This window comes from Propithecus coquereli, unplaced genomic scaffold, assembly GCF_000956105.1.
Source record: "Propithecus coquereli isolate 6110/MARCELLA unplaced genomic scaffold, Pcoq_1.0 Scaffold81, whole genome shotgun sequence".
In the NCBI taxonomy this organism is placed as follows: domain Eukaryota; kingdom Metazoa; phylum Chordata; class Mammalia; order Primates; family Indriidae; genus Propithecus; species Propithecus coquereli.
In genome coordinates, this window is record NW_012154285.1 from 4,414,642 (window position 1) to 4,432,008 (window position 17,367).

A 17,367-nucleotide genomic window follows, 5' to 3' on the forward strand; every position below is an offset into this window, starting at 1 on the left:
TGACCATAACTGTCATGTGACATTGTAGTTTTCGTCTCTAAAAGTTTGATTTCTTTTATCTTCCATGTCATTACTTAACATGTTCAATCTTTCCTCTAGCTTCTTGAATATACAGAATGCAATGATAATTACTGTTTTAGTGTCCTTGTCCACTAATTCTATCATATATGTCATTTCTGTGTCAATTTTGATTGATAAATTACATATTGCATTTTCTTGTTTTGTATATCCAGCAATTTCTTACTGGATGGTATAGACATTGTGAATTTTACCTTAGGTGGAGTCTCTTTTTGTATTCTTACACACATCCTTGAGTTTTGTTCTAGGATTCAGTTAAGTTTGATCCTTTCTGGTCTTGTTGTCTCTTCCTGATCAAAATTGGTGGTGTCCCCAGGGACTGCGTCAACCCTTTTTCCTTGTCTGCCCACAAAAGCTCATGTATATAAGCTGATCCTTTCATTACTCAATGTTTGCAGATGGCTACTACGTGCCTGCTGCGCTGGTGCAGATTATGCGAATTTATATAATACAGGCACAACCCCTGCCCTCCTGTAGCTCAGTGTGGTGGACAAGATAATAATTAGACAAATGAGTATCTACTCGGTTACCACTGTGCTAAGTACCACAGAGGAAAACACGGGGTGCTGTGAAGAATGCAGGGGCCCACCCGAACCCAGAGGATCAGGGAAGACATCCCTGAAGGGTCACTGAAGCTGAGATGAGACAGACGAAGTAGTAGCTGAGCGAACGGGGTGGCAGGTGCAATGCAAGTATTCTAGGTAGATCTCTCAGCGCCTTCATGGAAATATGGATTTTGTAAAGTAGCCGGAAGTAAGTCATGGAAGAATAGTCTCGCTCTGTCACCCAGGCTAGAGTGCAGAGGTGTCATCATAGCTCACAGCAACCTCAAACTCCTGGGCTCAGGCGATCCTCCTGCCTCAGCCTCCCGAGTAGCTGGGACTACAGGTGTGCACCACCACACCCGGCTAACTTTTTCTATTTTTGATAGAGATGAGGTCCCGCTCTTGCTCAGGCTGGTCTCAAACTCCTGAGCTCAAGGGTTCCTCCTGCCTCTGTCTCCCAGTCATGGAAGAATCTTAAGCAGGGCAGTGGCTCAACCTGACAGCAGCTACAGGGGAGGAGGGGGTCTATATGGAGGCAGGTGCGATTGTCTGGGTTCCAGAATATTCTCATCACCCCAAGTGGACACCCTGTCCCCGTGAGGCAATCACAACTCTCCTTCCTCCAGCTCCTGGAACCACCAGCCTGCCTTCTGTCTCTGTGAACTTACGTGTCCTGGACATTTCATACAAATGGAATCATATACGTGGCCTTTTGTGTCTGACTTCTGTCACTCGGCAACACGTTCTCAAGGCTGCTCTACACTGTGGCACATATCAGACTTTCGTGCCTTTTTATGACTGAGTAATATTCTGTGGTACGGATGTGCCACGTCGTTTATCCATTCAGCAGCTGATGGACATTTGGGTTGTTTCCACTTTTTGGCTTCAGAATTATGGATAATTCTGCAATGATCTTGCCTTATTCTTTTACAACAGCCTCCAGCTGGTCTCTGTCTCCTCTCTCCCCTCCAAGCCAGGCACTTCTTTCTAAAACTCAGATCTAAAACGTGCCTGTTTCAGACACTTCAGCAGCTCCCCACGCCCCAGAACAAGTCTGGGCTCCTCACATGGCAAAGTCGGGCCAATGACCCGAAGCCGACACCAGTCACCTGCTGAAGGAGGACCCTGGGCTGCGCCTGGCTCTGAGCCCCTCCCCCACAGGGCGCCGTTTCCCACCCGTGTCATGACCCACAGCAGGCAACGTGGTCTGGGGCTGCAGGGAAGACCCAGGGATGGGTCCTAAGGGTGGGCGTGGCCCCCAGGGAGTCCGCAGACAGGACTGTCCCCCCTTCGGTTCCTTTGCCCCATCAGGGCTGCCCCGCAGGGGCTGTCAGTCACCACCTTCAGTGCTTACCTTTTTTGGCAACTTTCTTAAGCTTCTTCAAATCCTGAGAGAAAAAACCACAAAATGAGATCTTTAGAAGAGTGGGGAGATGCTGGGGAGGGGCGTCTCTGGGGCCCCACCCCCTCCAAGGCCTCTGGCTGATGGTGGGGGTAGGGGTCTCCCCGTGAGGACTGCGCCCGCCCCAGTCCACACCATGCCCGTGGCCCGCGCAGCGGTCCCCGCGTGTTCGCCCCAGGGACAGGCCCCGCCGGGCCAGCCTTCCTCCTCCCACAGCCCGGGCCTCACGGCCCTCCCTGGCCCAGCGAGGTTCCCGTGGGGAGGGCGAAGGCAGAGGCGGGGGCCATGGCGGGGCCCGCTGTACCCTGGCAAGCGTCAGCTTATCGGATTCCAAGGTGCGGATCACCCCAAAGTTGCACACCGTGGACACCGTGGGCTCCCCCGAGAGCAGGGGCTCCAGGACCACCGAGCCGCTGCCCAGCACCTGCAGGATGGGCGCGTCCTGGCGGAGCTCCTTGGGAAGCTCTTTCTTCTTCTTGGGCACCCTCTGTTCCTGGGGAAGAGGCCAGGGACGTGCGCGGGATGGGCGAGGGCCTGCAGCTGGGCAGCCCACGCCCCTGGGGCCCCAACGCCTCAGACCCTCCCTCACCTACCTTGGCAGGCTCCTTCTCCTCCTTCCCTTCCTTGTCCTTCCCCTTCTTCCCTCTCTCCTTCTTCCCTTTCTGGTCTTTCTCCCCTTTCCCTTGCTTGGCAGGCAAGGAGCTGTCGACAGCAGGCGGCCTTAACGGCCAGGAGAGGATCTGGGAAGGGGAAAGCGGCCCCAGGTGAGCAGAGGTGCGGGTGGGCTCCTGGAGTGGCCCCGCCCACGTTCTGGAAAGGCGCAGAGACGGGTCTAAGCGGGCAGCAGCTGCCGGAAGGGATGGAATGGCCCGGTGGGATCTGGAATGGGGGCAAAGGGTGGGAATGAGTCAGCCATGGGGAGATCCAGCCCCCGCCTCCACCCACCCACCTTCTCCTCCACGATGGTCACAGTGGTCCCCGTCAGCAGGAAGGCCTTGAGCAACACCAGGTCCTTGAGGGTGTGCTGCATCTCATAGTTGCAGGGAATGACCTGAGCCCAGGGCTTGTGGGCGGTGCTGAAGAGGATGGTCCTTGGGGAGGGGGAGATGAAGACGGGGGCGCCATCACCGGGGGCTGTGGCCAGGCACCAGGAACAAGGCTGTGAGGGGACTTCTGAGAAGACCTCGAGCATCAGAGCCTACGCACAGCGTGAGACTGGGGACCCGGCCACCGCCCAACAGGGCAGAGGGACCAGAAGGCCAGGAAGGAAAGTGGGCACAGAGGAGATGGCAGAAGAAATGCAGAAGGAAGCGTGACTGTGCCCGGCACGTCTCATGGAAACCAGCCAGACAGGACCAGAAGCTTAAAACAGAGTCAGCAAAGCAGCATCAGAGAAGGAGACATTACAAAGTGACGCCCTAGTGGCAGTCAGAATCTACTGGGATATGTCCTGGGGCTAGACAAACCGAGTGTGGAAAGTTACCTGGCAGAGAAAGCAAGAAATCCAAAGAATCCATTTAAAAGAAAACAGGGACTGGAACAAACACTGCGTGATTCTACTCACGCCAGGTACCCGCAGTAGTCAGATTCACAGAGACAGACAGTAGGATGGTGGGTGCCAGGGGCTGGGGGCAGGGGGAGGACAGTGAGTGCTTACTGGGGACAGGGTTTCAGTCTGGGAGGGTGGGAAGAGTTCTGGAGATGGACGGTGTCATGGTTGCACAATAATGCACATGTACCGGATGCCACCAAATTGTACACTCAAAAAGGGCTAAAAAGGGGTATATTTGTTGTGTATATTTAACACACAGAACTAAGGGTGCTGTCAATGGTGAAGTCCAGGAATGCACTGGGGCATATTTATTTCCACATACTCAGTATCTAGTCTAGTTCCTGGCATGCCAAGTGATATTCTGTGAATAAACAGATTGATCAATAAATGAATGAGTTATTTATGCCACCGGATTGTAAAGTATATCAAAAAGCAACAAGTCGGCCGGGCGCGGTGGCTCACGCCTGTAATCCTAGCACTCTGGGAGGCTGAGGCGGGTGGATCGTTTGAGCTCAGGAGTTTGAGACCAGCCTGAGCAAGAGCGAGACCCTGTCTCTACCAAAAACAGAAAGAAATTAATTGGACAGCTAAAAATATATAGAAAAAAAAATTGGCTGGATATGGTGGCACATGCCTATAGTCCCAGCTACTCGGGAGGCTGAGGCAGTAGGATTGCTCGAGCCCAGGAGTTTGAGGTTGCTGTGAGCTAGGCTGACGCCACGGCACTCTAGCCCGGGCAACAGAGTGAGACTCTGTCTCAAAAAAAAAAAAAAAAAAGCAACAAGTCCTGGAACAGCAAGATACTGGGTCCCAGGCAGAAACTACTCCAGCCTTGCCGCAGACTAGAGCATCGGCTATGTACCTGGGGTTATGTCAGCATCGGAACATTGTGGTGACCTGGAAGCAGCGTTAAGCTTGAGAAGTATTTAACAGATATTGTTCTAACGACCTGATCACAGCATGAGGAATTAGCAATGTACTGTAACAAATTTAAAATATGCCCAAGTTAAACATTAATAAAAACCAGATGAAAATCAAATAACTCACTTATACTAGCACTGAGGAGGAAGGGCAGTGCAGTCAGAGAGAAAGCTGGGGCTGTGGTGTCACAGCCGGCAGGGCCAGTGACACAACAGGGTCAGCCCAGGCTTACAAAGGATGCAAAGGAACTGAGCAAAACCAGTGCTAGAAGCGCAACATCAAAATGGGGAAATTGAATGCGACAATAAAACAAATGTGCTTTAGTAACAGGATACCTACTAAGAACCTCAGATACAATGTGAATAATTGTACTTTCCCAGGTTAAAGAAATTTTAGAACTTCCTGGAAAAAAAAAAACATTTAAAAAAAAACCCCAAACTAGTGATAACACGCTGTATATAAATGATACAAATGTACAAAGGTTAACATTCAGAAATCTACTGAAGAAGTGAGTGGGGAAGTCGACACAATCTATTTGCACAACGTCATCTTCTTCACCGTAGTCGCTTCCCGAACGTAACCCTGACCTCGTTACTCCTCTGCTTAAAACTTCCCAGCAGTTTCCCCTGGGGAGGAAGGAGGCTTTTTCTCCATCTACCTCTCCAGCCCTCGCTCTTGCCAATCCCCACCCTCCGTCTCATTGGAACTTCTTCCTGCTGTTTCCTCCCACATCTGTGTGCCCTCCTGGGCCTTCCGAAGCGCTGGGATTACAGGTGGGAGCCACGCGCCTGGCCAAAGGTTTCTTAAATAGGAACATTAATACTGAAAATGTCTGTTCACCCAAAGACACCGTTGAGAGAGTGAAAAAGCAAGCCAGAGAATGGGGAAGTTACCTGCCATGGTTAACACCAAGAAAGGCTTAAATCCAGAATATATAAGGAAATCCTACAAATCAATAAGAAAAAAATGGACGATCCAATAAAAAAGATGGGTAAGAAAGTCAAGGAGGAACTCCACAAAAGATGAAATCCTAATAGCTGATAAACATACGAAGAAGCGTCCAACGGCATTCGTAATCACAGAAGAGCACATTAAAACCACCCTGAGGTACTAACATGTACCTACAGAGACGAGTTCACGGAGCAGGTGGGAGGTTGCTCTCCTTAGAAAGACTGCTTGCAAGGTGGTCTCTGGCTGGCGTTTGGGAAGTGTGGTAAGGATCTTCCACACCGTCAGAATCTTGAAAGATTTGGGGCGGGGGGTCCCATCATTCTCTAACTGGTAAGCGCGGTTCATCGCTTCTAGATTGTTTATACAAACAACATGTTTTATGCTGTACGCCGGCTTTCCTTCCAAGAGGCTGGGATTTTGGTAGGTGCCTATATGACCAGCCCCCAGTAAAAACCCCCGACTCCTAGACGCAGGTGAACTGTCCTGGTAGACACTGTACGGGTGTCGTCTCAATTTGCGGGGGGAATTAAGTGCACGCTGTGTGACTCCACAGAGAGAGGACTCTTGGAAGCTCGTGCCTGGTTTCCTCTGGACTTGTCCCATGTACTTTTTCCTTGCTGCTCTTGCTTTGTGTGCTTTCAAGGTAATAAATCATAGCTGTGAGTGTGACTACAGGCTGAGTCCTGAGAGTCCTAGTGAATTACTGAACCTGGGGGTGGTCTTGGAGACCCTGACAAAACACTCAACAAAACAGCTAACGTTAAAAGACTAACAAGAGTTCGCAAGAATGTGATGCAACTGGAATTCTCATATACTTTCTGTCAGAGAGTAAACTGGTACAACTGCTTTGGGAAAATGTTTGGCAATATCTCCTAAAGCTGAACATATGCATATATATATATTTTACCACAATTATACTTCAAAGAAAAAGAAGAATGTTCCTATGAACAGCAGGTTTACTAATTATCGCCCAAACCTGGAAACAACCCCGAAGTCCAATGATAACAAAATGGACATAAAATGCAGTATATTCGCACAATGGAGTACTGCACAGGAAGGAAACGGAATGTCCAAAGGCCACACACAACATGGGTGAATCTCATGAACAAAATTTTGAGCAAAAGAAACTGGACACAAAAAAGCACTACATGGTTTTTTATCTATATAAAGTTCTAAGACAGGCAAAACTAGTTAATGGTGTTAGAAGTCAGGAGAGATGACGGTGAGCTTGGGGAGGAGAGAAGGGGCTGGGACTGGGACGGAGCATCGGGGGGCTTTGGAGGGGCTGTTAATGTTCTACTTCTTGTCGGGATGGTGCTACGTCAGAGTCCTCGCCACTGAGCTCTAAGATATATATACTTCTCCACACGTTACACTTCAATTATTTAAAAAAGAACAGGTGTATATATATATGTCTGTGCCACATGCAGAATCAGCAAATTTCAAATCACTACATAGAACCAGTCCATTTTATTATAAAAAATAAATTATATAAATATATATTCTATATCTATGTCTGTTAAAGAAGAATCAGGGAATTATATACACAAAACTGTTAAGAGTAATTAATTCTATGAGATGAGGTAGATGGATGGAGGGAAGGAAACTTTTATTTGCCAATTTACCTAATGTTTAAAGTGGCAGAATTATTTGTGGCTCTTATTTTTTTGTTAATTTTTCCAAAAATTAAAAAAAAAAATAAGTCCTTCACCGTGGTTCACCAAGCACTCTCGCACAAAATCGGCTGCTTCCATTACTGTCCTACCCACCGCATCAGGGATAGTGGCTGCCCATGTCCCATTACCAGTGGGAAACATCAGCGCTGAGATGTGGGGGAGACCAGCTCCCCACACTCTCCACAAGCCTGTAGCATTTACTTTCAGCTGAGGTTTTAAAGTAATTTTTAGCAGCAAAACCTGCGTGAGGTCCAATGAGCTGGAATCCAGCCACATTAGCATCTTTAAATATCCAAATTGTGCCTTCTGTCCTCTGGTAATGAGAAGACTCAAATAACCACACAAGCTGACAGCTGGAAATTTGCAAAAAAATAAATAATTAAATAAAGTATTCTGCAATTATTAATATACAGGCCGTAGGGGAAAAAATAAAGTAAAATAAAATAAACCAAAACAAAGCTCAATATTTTGAGATTAGTACAAAATCAGTGACTAGAGCCTCAATACTCTACAAAAACTGACTCTAAGTTCCTGTAAAATTCTTCATCATCGGCCGGGCGCGGTGGCTCACGCCTGTAATCCTAGCACTCTGGGAGGCCAAGGCAGGAGGATCGTTTGAGCTCAGGAGTTCGAGACCGGCCTGAGCAAGAGTGAGACCCCGTCTCTACTAAAAATAGAAAGAAATTGGCCAAACAACTAAAAATAGAAAAAATTAGCCAGGCATGGTGGTGCGTGCCTGTAGTCCCAGCTACTCGGGAGGCTGAGGCAGCAGGATCCCTTGAGCCCAGGAGTTTGAGGTTGTTGTGAGCTAGGATGATTCCACGGCACTCTAGCCCAGGCAACACAGTGAGACTCTGTCTCAAAAAAAAAAAAAAAAGTTAAACCAAAAGGTTTTCAACCCGAAGGGCTGAGATGAAAAGGGTGTCTATTTACCATCTCGATTGACTCAAGACATTCAACTGTTCAGAAACCCTCGGCTGTTCAGGCAGATGGAGTTCAGCTGCACTTTGGTGGGAGTCCGGACTCCAGGAGATTGGACCACCCCCACCCAGTGCACCCACGCAGCGCACAGCCCAGGGCCTGAGTGGGCTCCGGGGAGTGGCTCGGCCATCAGGACAGAAGGGGCAGGCAGCAGTGCGGTCCAGGTGTGCTGGCAACCTAGTGACCCTACCTACCACTTGCTCCTGGTCAGGTTCCCATCCTTACCCTGGGGACGGGAAGAGCCGGGGATCCACACAAGGCCGCAACTTGGCCAACTCTTGCGCGGAGTCTATCGACCTGGGCACGGCAGCCGACTCAGCGGAGACGAGGGTCGACTCCGACTCTCCCGAGTCGGCCATCCCAGACTCTGGAGACTCTTCTTCGGCCTCTTCCACAAACTCTTCAGCAAAGTCCTCGACAAATAATTCCGGGCTGGGAGAAGGCTTGACGATCTGCGGGGAAGACACAGAAACACGTCCCGGGCGGCCGTCTTCAGACGCTCTGATGCCCTGGGAATGTTTGTTTCCACAGCCATCAATGTCTGGAAGAGCCTAAAGCATTAGCAGACACACCAACTTAGGAGGCAGGAAGTTTAAAAAACAAAGCTGGTCATGTTTTTCCTGCAAGTTCTACATTATGAGTGAAGAGCAGTAACAACTTCTACGTCAGCGCAAGAGACAGGGATCATCACGTTGGTCCCGGTCAGATGGTGTCCCTGGGTTTTCTTCTGATGTGGAGGGAGATGGGAGATGCTGCAGACATTGCAGAATGGGGCTGGAAGTGAGGGGCCCCATTATGAAATTCTGGGCTGCCCCCTTGTAAGGCCAGGCTTTCAAGGGGACAGAGGGTGTGTGTGCCGTCGAGAATCCCTCTAGCTGCAAGAAAGGGGCTGAGCGGAAGCCAGGCCCCTGCTCAGAGCAGAGGCACAATGAGAGAGCTCCACGAGCCCCAGGAAGCAGTTCTGCTTGCACAGGGACCTAGCAGACCCACGCACGGAGCCACCCGTGTTCCAGGAACAGCCCGGGCGCACCTTGGCCAGCACACCCTCGTACTCGACCCCTTGGCCTTCCTTCTCTTCCATAAAATCGTAGGTCACGTAATAGTTGTAGGTGATGAAAGGGCCTTCGGGCCCTGGTTCCGGGTCGAAGACGGAGGTGTCCAGAACCCCTGTGACATTTCCAATGGTCACCACAAGCTGCGCCTCACGTGTCAAGAAATCTGCAAGGAGGAATGGGCAGGACTGAGGAACCCGCGGGAGCGGAAGGCGGCAGGCAGACAGTGGTCCCCAGCCCTCTCCTCTATGAGAGGCTGAGCCTTAGAGCTTGGCCGACTTGGGGACAAAACCCAGCTCTGCCAAGTTCAACAGGAGTGATTTGGGGTAGGTCATTCCATCCCACTGAAGCCTGGCTTTCCCAGTCTGCACAATGGGAGTGCTAACAGCTGCTCTGCAGAGATGGTTACAGAGAGGGTTGGAGATCAAAAATCTACGTCATCTTAGCATGTGCCCAGCACACAGCAGATGTAGCTGTTGTCAACATTTTATCTCGCTGACCTTGAGGGCTCCAACGCACCTTGTGGCATGGGCCACAAGGGGGTGATCTTAAGCCACCACGGAAGTGAAGAAATGGCTTGAAAAAACTGTCCCGGCCTCCTGACCTCTTCTGTCTCCAAATCCCAATCACAGGGATCAAAACCTGGGGGAGGCCGGGCGCGGTGGCTCACATCTGTAATCCTAGCTCTCTGGGAGGCCCAGGCGGGCGGATTGTTTGAGCTCAGGAGTTCGAAACCAGCCTGAGCAAGAGCGAGACTCTGTCTCTATTAAAATAGAAAGAAATTCATCGGACAACTAAAAATATATAGAAAAAATTAGCCGGGCATGGTGGCGCATGCCTGTAGTCCCAGCTACTCGGGAGGCTGAGGCAGGAGGATCGCTTGAGCCCAGGAGTTTGAGGTTGCTGTGAGCTAGGATGACGCCACGGCACTCTAGCCCGGGCAACACAGTGAGACTCTGTCTCAAAAAAAAAAAAAAACCTGGGGGAAACTCTGACCCAGAGGAGATGCTGGACCTGACCAGGGTCTGGGTCAAACGGGGAGCTGCGGGGACAGAGGGCCACATGGACCCAGAAGGGTGGGGGATGGCCAGGCAGAGGCTGGGACATCCCATGCCACCTCCTCCCTACACGCTAGCACCCTCACCTCCACTGAGGCTGAGCCCCAGGAACTGATGCTTCTCGTGGGGGGACACGGTGATGTCATCCAGCACGCAGAGCCAGGACAGGCTGTCAATGGTGAAGCCGCGGTAGTAGGGCACCAGCGCCAGCGGGTTCCCCTGCAGCACCAGCAGCCGCAGCTGCCTGAGGGTCCTGAGGTTGACCATCACGCCCTGCAGGTCTGTCAGGTCGTTGAAGCCCAGGTCCAGAGAGACGAGGTTGGGCCTGGAGGGTGAACAGGACCGTGCAGGGTCAGGAAGCCAGGTGGGTGAGGGGCGGCAGCCCTGTGCCCAGGACGACACCAGGAGGCTGAGGACTCTGCCCACCCCCGGCCTGCCTCGTTCCTCCCAGGACCCAAGTCAGCCCTGGACTGGGAATGACCTCCTGGCTCTGCGTCTCCACCGTCCGGTAAGGCCACCACCCTCACAGTCTGAGCCACAGGACGGCCGTCGCAACCTGCCTCTGCCCGACTTCACACCGTGTGCACCTGGGAGGTTCTCCGCAAACACTGAGACCCCAGACAGCAAGGCCGGGGGAGGAGTGGGGGCAATGTGGGGACGTTGTGAAGGGGGGTCCCTGCAACAGCAGGGACAAGCCGTCTGGAAGCTGGACCACGCTGGTCACAGCCGGAGCAGCACATGACCCAGGACACTGCATCCGTGCCTGGTGAAGGGGGCTGGGAAGGGCAGCCTAGAGGACAGGCGGCCAAGGCCTGCGGCGGGGTGGGCTTTCTGGCTGCCATGTACTAGAAAGCAAACTGATGCCAGCCATGAGGACAAACGCAGGAGAAACTCGAGGGGCACCTGTCAGCACAGTCGTTCACAACTGGCCACTCGGTTTCCCACTGGTTGAACACAGGCCCCTCACCTCTCGTCCTGAGAGCAGAAGAGAAGGGGGCAGAAGGAAACCATGGACAGAGAGGGGCCTTCCCGCCCTACCAGGTCTTCCCCCTGCAGGAGCAGGTACGGTTGGGCCCCCCAAGGGTGTGCCACAGGCCCCCTAGGGGGGAGCAAGGCAGGCTCCACCTGCCCTGTCTGCAGTCCCCAGCTGTGAGGAAGGAGACACAGCACTGCCCCGCAGAGCTGCTGCCCGGGACTTTTCACAGCAACCTTTGCTTTGCGAAGCCTTCCCGGCCCAGCTTCCCGTGATGGCCTTTCGTGGGTGGCCTCTGACCCCCTCACACTTCTCAGAGCTTGCCCACCAAGGGGACAACGTCAGACATCAATAACCATGAGGTGACTGTTCTGCACAACTTCAGACAGACACTGGCTCTTCAGTGACAACAGTGCATCCCGAGTAACGAGGGTTCTATCTCCAGGGCAGTGGTTCTCGGCTTGGGGTGACATTGGCTCTCATGGGACCTTAGGTACCATCCGGAGACATTTCTGATTGTCACTACTAGTGGAGAGCTGCTACTGGCGTCTACTGGGCAGAGGCCAGGGACACTGCTAACATCCTACCATGCACAGCACAGTCCCCATGACAAAGGACGATCAGGCCCAAAGGGCAACAGAGCCCATGTTGAGAGACCCTGCCCTAAAGTATGGCACCAAAGCAAGGAGTCAGACTCACTCCCACTACCTCTTAGGATCCTCCCAGGGCTTCAGTGGGAAGGGTCAGAGAAATAAACCCCTGGTCGGGAGCTGGGAGCCAACGGGGAGTCCTCCAAGCTGAGTCCTCCAAGCCCAAACCTAACACTGAATCCCTCCCTCCCTCTCCCCCTCTGGGTTCCTGAGTTACCAGTGATTGGAGGTGAGGTACAGACTTTCCAAAGGGCCTTGGAGTTTGTTGTGGCCCAAGCCCAAGTGCTGCAGGCGTGGGGGTGGGTGAGCGCACAGACACTCCATGCTGCTGATCTCGTTGCCGTAGAGCTCCAGCACCTGGGAGGCGACATGGAAGGCCCGAGACAGTGAGGTGCTAAGTCAGCGCTGACGATTAGGCCCCTTCCTTCTGCCCTGGGAAACTTAGAAGCAGAATCACAAGTTATTCATGCCCTGCCTCCCTGGGCCCATCTGGACTCCCTTTTAAAAATCCAGGAAGGAAGGCCGGGCGCAGTGGCTCACGTCTGTAATCCTAGCACTCTGGGAGGCCGAGGCGGGCGGATTGTTTGAGCTCAGGAGTTCAAAACCAGCCTGAGCAAGAGCGAGACCCCGTCTCTACTAAAAATAGAAAGAAATTAATTGGACAACTAAAAATACACAGAAAAAATTAGCTGGGCATGATGGCGCATGCCTGTAGTCCCAGCTACTTGGGAAGCTGAGGCAGGAGGATCGCTTGAGCCCAGGAGTGTGAGGTTGCTGTGAGCTAGGATGACGCCACAGCACTCTAGCCCAGGTAACACAGTGAGACTCTGTCTCAAAAAAAAAAAAAAAAATCCAGGAAGAAAATATTCTTGCAGGTCTTAGGAAGTTTCCTTTCCTTTTGTGAAAGAACCTTCAGGTTTTGGAAAGGGGGTGATGTTGAAGTGGGTGGGAGGGGAGATGCACGACACTTTGGCACCTTCTCAACTCATGGGAATATGTCTCTCGAAAGCCAAAGGGACTCTGGATGGAATAAGGAATAAACCCGGAGATAACCGAGAATCCTATTCCTTGCTCATAGCACTCACCCAAGGCCTTACCTGGGTTTTTCTTGGGCCGTGGCACACAGCCACACTCAGGAGTCCCTTCTGCCACTAAGTGAACCATTCTCAGCCTCTAATTTAAAATTAAGACCATTTTGATATGCCCAGCTGAAGACTCATGATAAAACCTGGCCTACCCTTCTTAATCTATCTCTATTGGGATAAAATATATATAATAGAACATTTGCCATTTTAACCATTTTTAGGTGTACAATTCCATGGCATTAATTATATTCATAATCCCATGCCGCCATCATCACTATTTCCGGAATTTTTCGTCACCCCACACAGAAACTACAATCATTAAGCAGTAACTCCCCATTGCCCCCTCGCCACCCCTGGTAAACTCTAATTACTTTGTCTCTATGGATTTGCCTCTTCTAGAACTTTCATGTGAGTAGAGTCATATGGTATTTGTCCTTTTGTGTCTGGCTTCTTTCACTTAGCATGTTTTCTAGGTCCACCCATGTTACAGCATGCATTGGTACTTCGTTCCTTTTATCAGTGAATAATACCTTATTGTAGGGATATACTATGTTGCTTTTGCTTGTTCATCTATTCACAGACACTTGGGTCGTTTGCACCTTTGGCTGTGGACATCGTTGTGCAAGGATCTGTCTGAGTCCCTGTCTTCGATTCTTTTGGGTATAGAACGAGGAATGGAATTGCTGGGTCAAACGGTGATTTTATGTTTAACTTTTTGAGGAACGTGGCCTATATTTTAAAAGCCTGGAGCTGGCCCTTAGCACACAGCTGCCCTGGCCAAACCCGGTAGGTGGTGAGGGGCAGCCCTGGCTCAAAGATCCTAAGTGGACCCAGGGCTCCTTCACCTTGAGTGTTGTGGGCAGGTTGGCGGCATCAACCTCCTTGATTTGATTGGCGCTCAGAACCAACTCCTCCAGCTTTCGAAACTTCAAGAGGTCTTTATCCACATGGCTCACCTGGCAGGGAAGGTTAGGAAGCTAAAGGCTCTGCCGGGCAAGGCAGCACTGGAGCAGAAGGCAAGTCTAGGTTAGGAAAACCACAGCTCGTCCACTTGGAGGGTCACCTCCCAGGGCTCTCTCCCCTGTAAACCGTTCCGCATCGTTCCACCAGGGTTCAAGGGCCTCGTCCAACCCTCGCCCCTCCACTGCCTGTAGGTGGTGTATAATTTCCAGGTCAGTTCCTGTGCCCCGTGTTGGACCATATCCTTCTTGGGAAGGCAGTCCTCTTTGCTGTCTACCCCAGAGCCACAGTGAACTCCGGGACCAACCAACTGGCTGGCACTGAAGTCAGCTACAGTCTTCAGGAATCACCCTGGTTTACACAGAGCATAGTCAGACCAGAAGCTTTAGTGACCCGCTCATGAATCCTCAGTTCTCTGTGGCCCCCAAGACACAGGGGCCCTTCCTAGCTGGGCCTCTATTCTCTCGGTGACCAACTGTGCCAGATGGCCCTGGATGGAGGGGATTCCTGGGACATAAAACCTTCAGTGCTAAAACTGAGAAAGTCCGAGGCAAACTGGTAGGAGTCAGTTACCCCACTCATTCGCTACTACCATATAATTTCCCAGTTTCTCTGGAAAAAGAAAGCAAAGCAAAGGCTCGGGAAGTCTGAGACTAAGTTTCTACGCGATGTTGGGCTCTGTTACTGGTCTAGGCAAAGGCAGCTTTTTAGTCACAGAAATGAATACAGTCAGCAGTTTGCCAGCCCTGCCCCCGACCCCGGGCCCTCACAGTTCAGACGAAGTGAAATCAATATGGACCCTACACAAGGCCTCTGCTAGGACCAGGAGATTAACTGCAGGTCCGCCAAAAACGAGCTGTGCAAGATGCACGGTGGACTCCCTCCATGGGCGAAGGAAGATACATGGCAAAGAACGACCAGCAGCTGGCCCTGTGGGGTGGACAAGCTGACGACATTAATTAGAGGACAGGCTGGCCTTGGTATCAGCCCCCAACGCAGGTCCCCAGAGGCGCCACAGAGAAGGGAGCCCACCTGCATCCTCCCTCAGGGCAGCGGCCACCCGAACATCAACCCCACAAGCCGGGCTCACTCGCACCCACCTCCTTGTCCACCACCCGCAGGGACCGGAAGTAGGAGTAGAAGAACGTGTCCCTGAGCATCAGTGGGTTCTGGATGGCCAGTTCTCGCAGAAAACAGTCTTCCTCACTCGAGTCCTTCAGCAGCGCCCAGGGGGAGTGGGGGCTGCGGACCAGGCCCAGCAGGGCCTCCACGGTCTCCTCCCCGGGGCTCACCTTGTCCTCCTCTCTGGGGACCAGCTCCCTCCATGTTCGCCCAGTTTGGGGAAGAAAGCGTGACTTGTTCTGCAGGGGTAGAGATGGAGAATTTCTCCAGGTGTGACACAGCCCTCTGAAGGATCCGAAACTCTTAAGATCGAACAGGTCATTCTCGGTTGCCCTTTGGGCCTGATCGTCCTTTGTTGTGGGGACTGTCCCGTGCACTGTAGGGCAGTTAGCAGCATCCTTGGCCTCTACTCAGTAGATGCCACTAGCAGCTCCCCCACTAGTGTGACAATCGAAAATGTCCCCAGATGGCACCTAAGTTCCCACGAGAGGCAAAATCGCGCCAAGCTGAGAACCCCCCAAGTCGCCGCTGCAGAGGTGCCCAGATGCAAACTTCCTCTCAGCCCCTGGGTCTGAGCCCCCGCCGCCCCGGGCCAGTCCCCTCAGGCCCACGCAGCTCCTTCCCTCAGCCCGTCCTGCCCGCCCCTCCAGCTCGCTCGGCCCAGCGCGGGCCCAGGCCTGGCCCCCAGCGTCCCTCTGGCCCGCACCCAGCTGCCGGTGCCGCACGGGAACTCGCGCAGACACAGCTTCCGCAGGTGCTCGCGCACCGCCGCGCTCACGGTCCCGCGCCCGGGCGGGCTGGCCGGGTGCGCCTCCATGTCTGCCTCCGCGTTGCCAAGCAACCGCCAGGACGCGTTCTCGAACCCGCGGGGCGCTCGGCCACCTGGGCACTCCCTGAATCCGGGCTTCCCGAGGAGCGCCGGGTTTCCCTGGAGGAAAAGGCCTCCCAGGCCGGGAATGACAGACCCCGGCTCAGCCCCAGACCACCAGGGTTTTCTCTTCTGACCTCGTCTGCAGAAATGGAATAATAATACACTGATCCCACCAGACCCTGGCTTTAAGCGCTGCACCTCCCAGCAGGTTTTGATGGCCCCAAGACCCCAGGTTCCCCACCCCACCTGTTCCCATTTCTCCTCCCAGGAACTCCCTGCGGAAAGTGCTGATTATTATACCCAGTTGACAGACCTAGAAAGGAGAAATGAGCCCAAGGTCAAACATCTTAAGACTCCAACCAGGGGATTGCAGTGTCCATCTCCCTAACCCTGGAGTCAGGAGTGTATTGCTGTCTACCTGTGTAGCCGTTTTAGCTCCAAGACCTCATTTCAGACCGGTCAGCCTTACTCACCTCCCCATCCCTCAGAGCATGGCAGCACAGTGGGGGCTCCTGGGCAGTGCTTTGTGAAATTAATAGGATAAGATGATTCAGTTCCTGTAACTGGGAAAAGCAACATCTTTGTTGAGATGTAATTTACATACCATAAAATTCGCCCATGGAAAGTGTACAATTCTGTATGCTTGAATATATTCACAGTGCAACCATCACTGTAATCTAATTTTCAACGTTTTTCTCACCCCACAAGGAAACCCTGTACCCATTAAGCAAGTCAATCTCCATTCCCCCATCTGCCCAGCCTCTGGCAACCATTAATATGCTTTCTGTCTCTACTGATTCGTCTTTTTCGTGTAAGCGGAATCATACAGTAAGCATTTGTCCTTCTGTGTCTGGATTCATTCACTTACAACGTTTTCAAGGTTCATCCATGTTGTAGCATGTGTCAGTCCTTCATTCCTTTTTGTGGCTGATTAATATTCCATCGTATAGACCACGTTTTGTTTATCCATTCATCAGTAGATGAACATTTGGGTTGTTTCCACTTTTTGGCTACTATGAATAAGGCTGCTATGAACATTTGTGTAGAAGTTTTTCTGTGAACATACTTTCATTTCTTTTGGGTAAATACCTAGGAATGGAATTGCTGGGTCATATGGCAAGTCAGTGTTTAACATTTTGAGGGACAGGGCCAAGCACAGTGTTTCATGCCTGTAATCCCAGCACTTTGGGAGGCCAAGGCAAGAGGATTACTTGAGGCCGGGAGTTGAGAGACCAGCCTGGGCAACATAGAGAGACCTTGTTTCTACAATAAATTAAAAAATTAGCTGGATGTGGCAGTGCACGCCTTTAGCCCCAGCTACTAGGGAGGCTGAGGCAGAAGGACTGCTTGAGCCTAGGAATTTGAGGCTGCAGTGAGCTATGATTATGCCACTGTACTGCAGCCTGGGCAACAAAGCGAGACCCTGTCTCAAAAAGGAACAAATTGTTTTCCACAGCAGTTGCACCATCTGCTTTCCCACTAGTTATATA

At 51.9% G+C, this 17,367-nt stretch overlaps 1 protein-coding gene across 1 annotated transcript in view; it reads right to left on the bottom strand.

Moving 5' to 3' along the window:
* Positions 1-15,823, bottom strand: part of LRRC43 (leucine rich repeat containing 43) — a 20,848-nt gene extending 5,025 nt beyond the window's left edge. Inside the window, exons 1-11 of the mRNA XM_012663411.1 lie at positions 15,713-15,823; positions 14,985-15,245; positions 13,770-13,880; positions 12,057-12,196; positions 10,303-10,541; positions 9,137-9,324; positions 8,332-8,558; positions 2,975-3,116; positions 2,619-2,765; positions 2,330-2,518; positions 1,978-2,011 (exon numbers count right to left, since the gene is read on the bottom strand). Coding sequence (XP_012518865.1) covers positions 1,978-2,011; positions 2,330-2,518; positions 2,619-2,765; positions 2,975-3,116; positions 8,332-8,558; positions 9,137-9,324; positions 10,303-10,541; positions 12,057-12,196; positions 13,770-13,880; positions 14,985-15,245; positions 15,713-15,823 — 1,789 coding nt within the window. The remainder of the gene's footprint in view (positions 1-1,977; positions 2,012-2,329; positions 2,519-2,618; positions 2,766-2,974; positions 3,117-8,331; positions 8,559-9,136; positions 9,325-10,302; positions 10,542-12,056; positions 12,197-13,769; positions 13,881-14,984; positions 15,246-15,712) is intronic.
* Between the last annotated feature and the right edge of the window lie 1,544 nt (positions 15,824-17,367).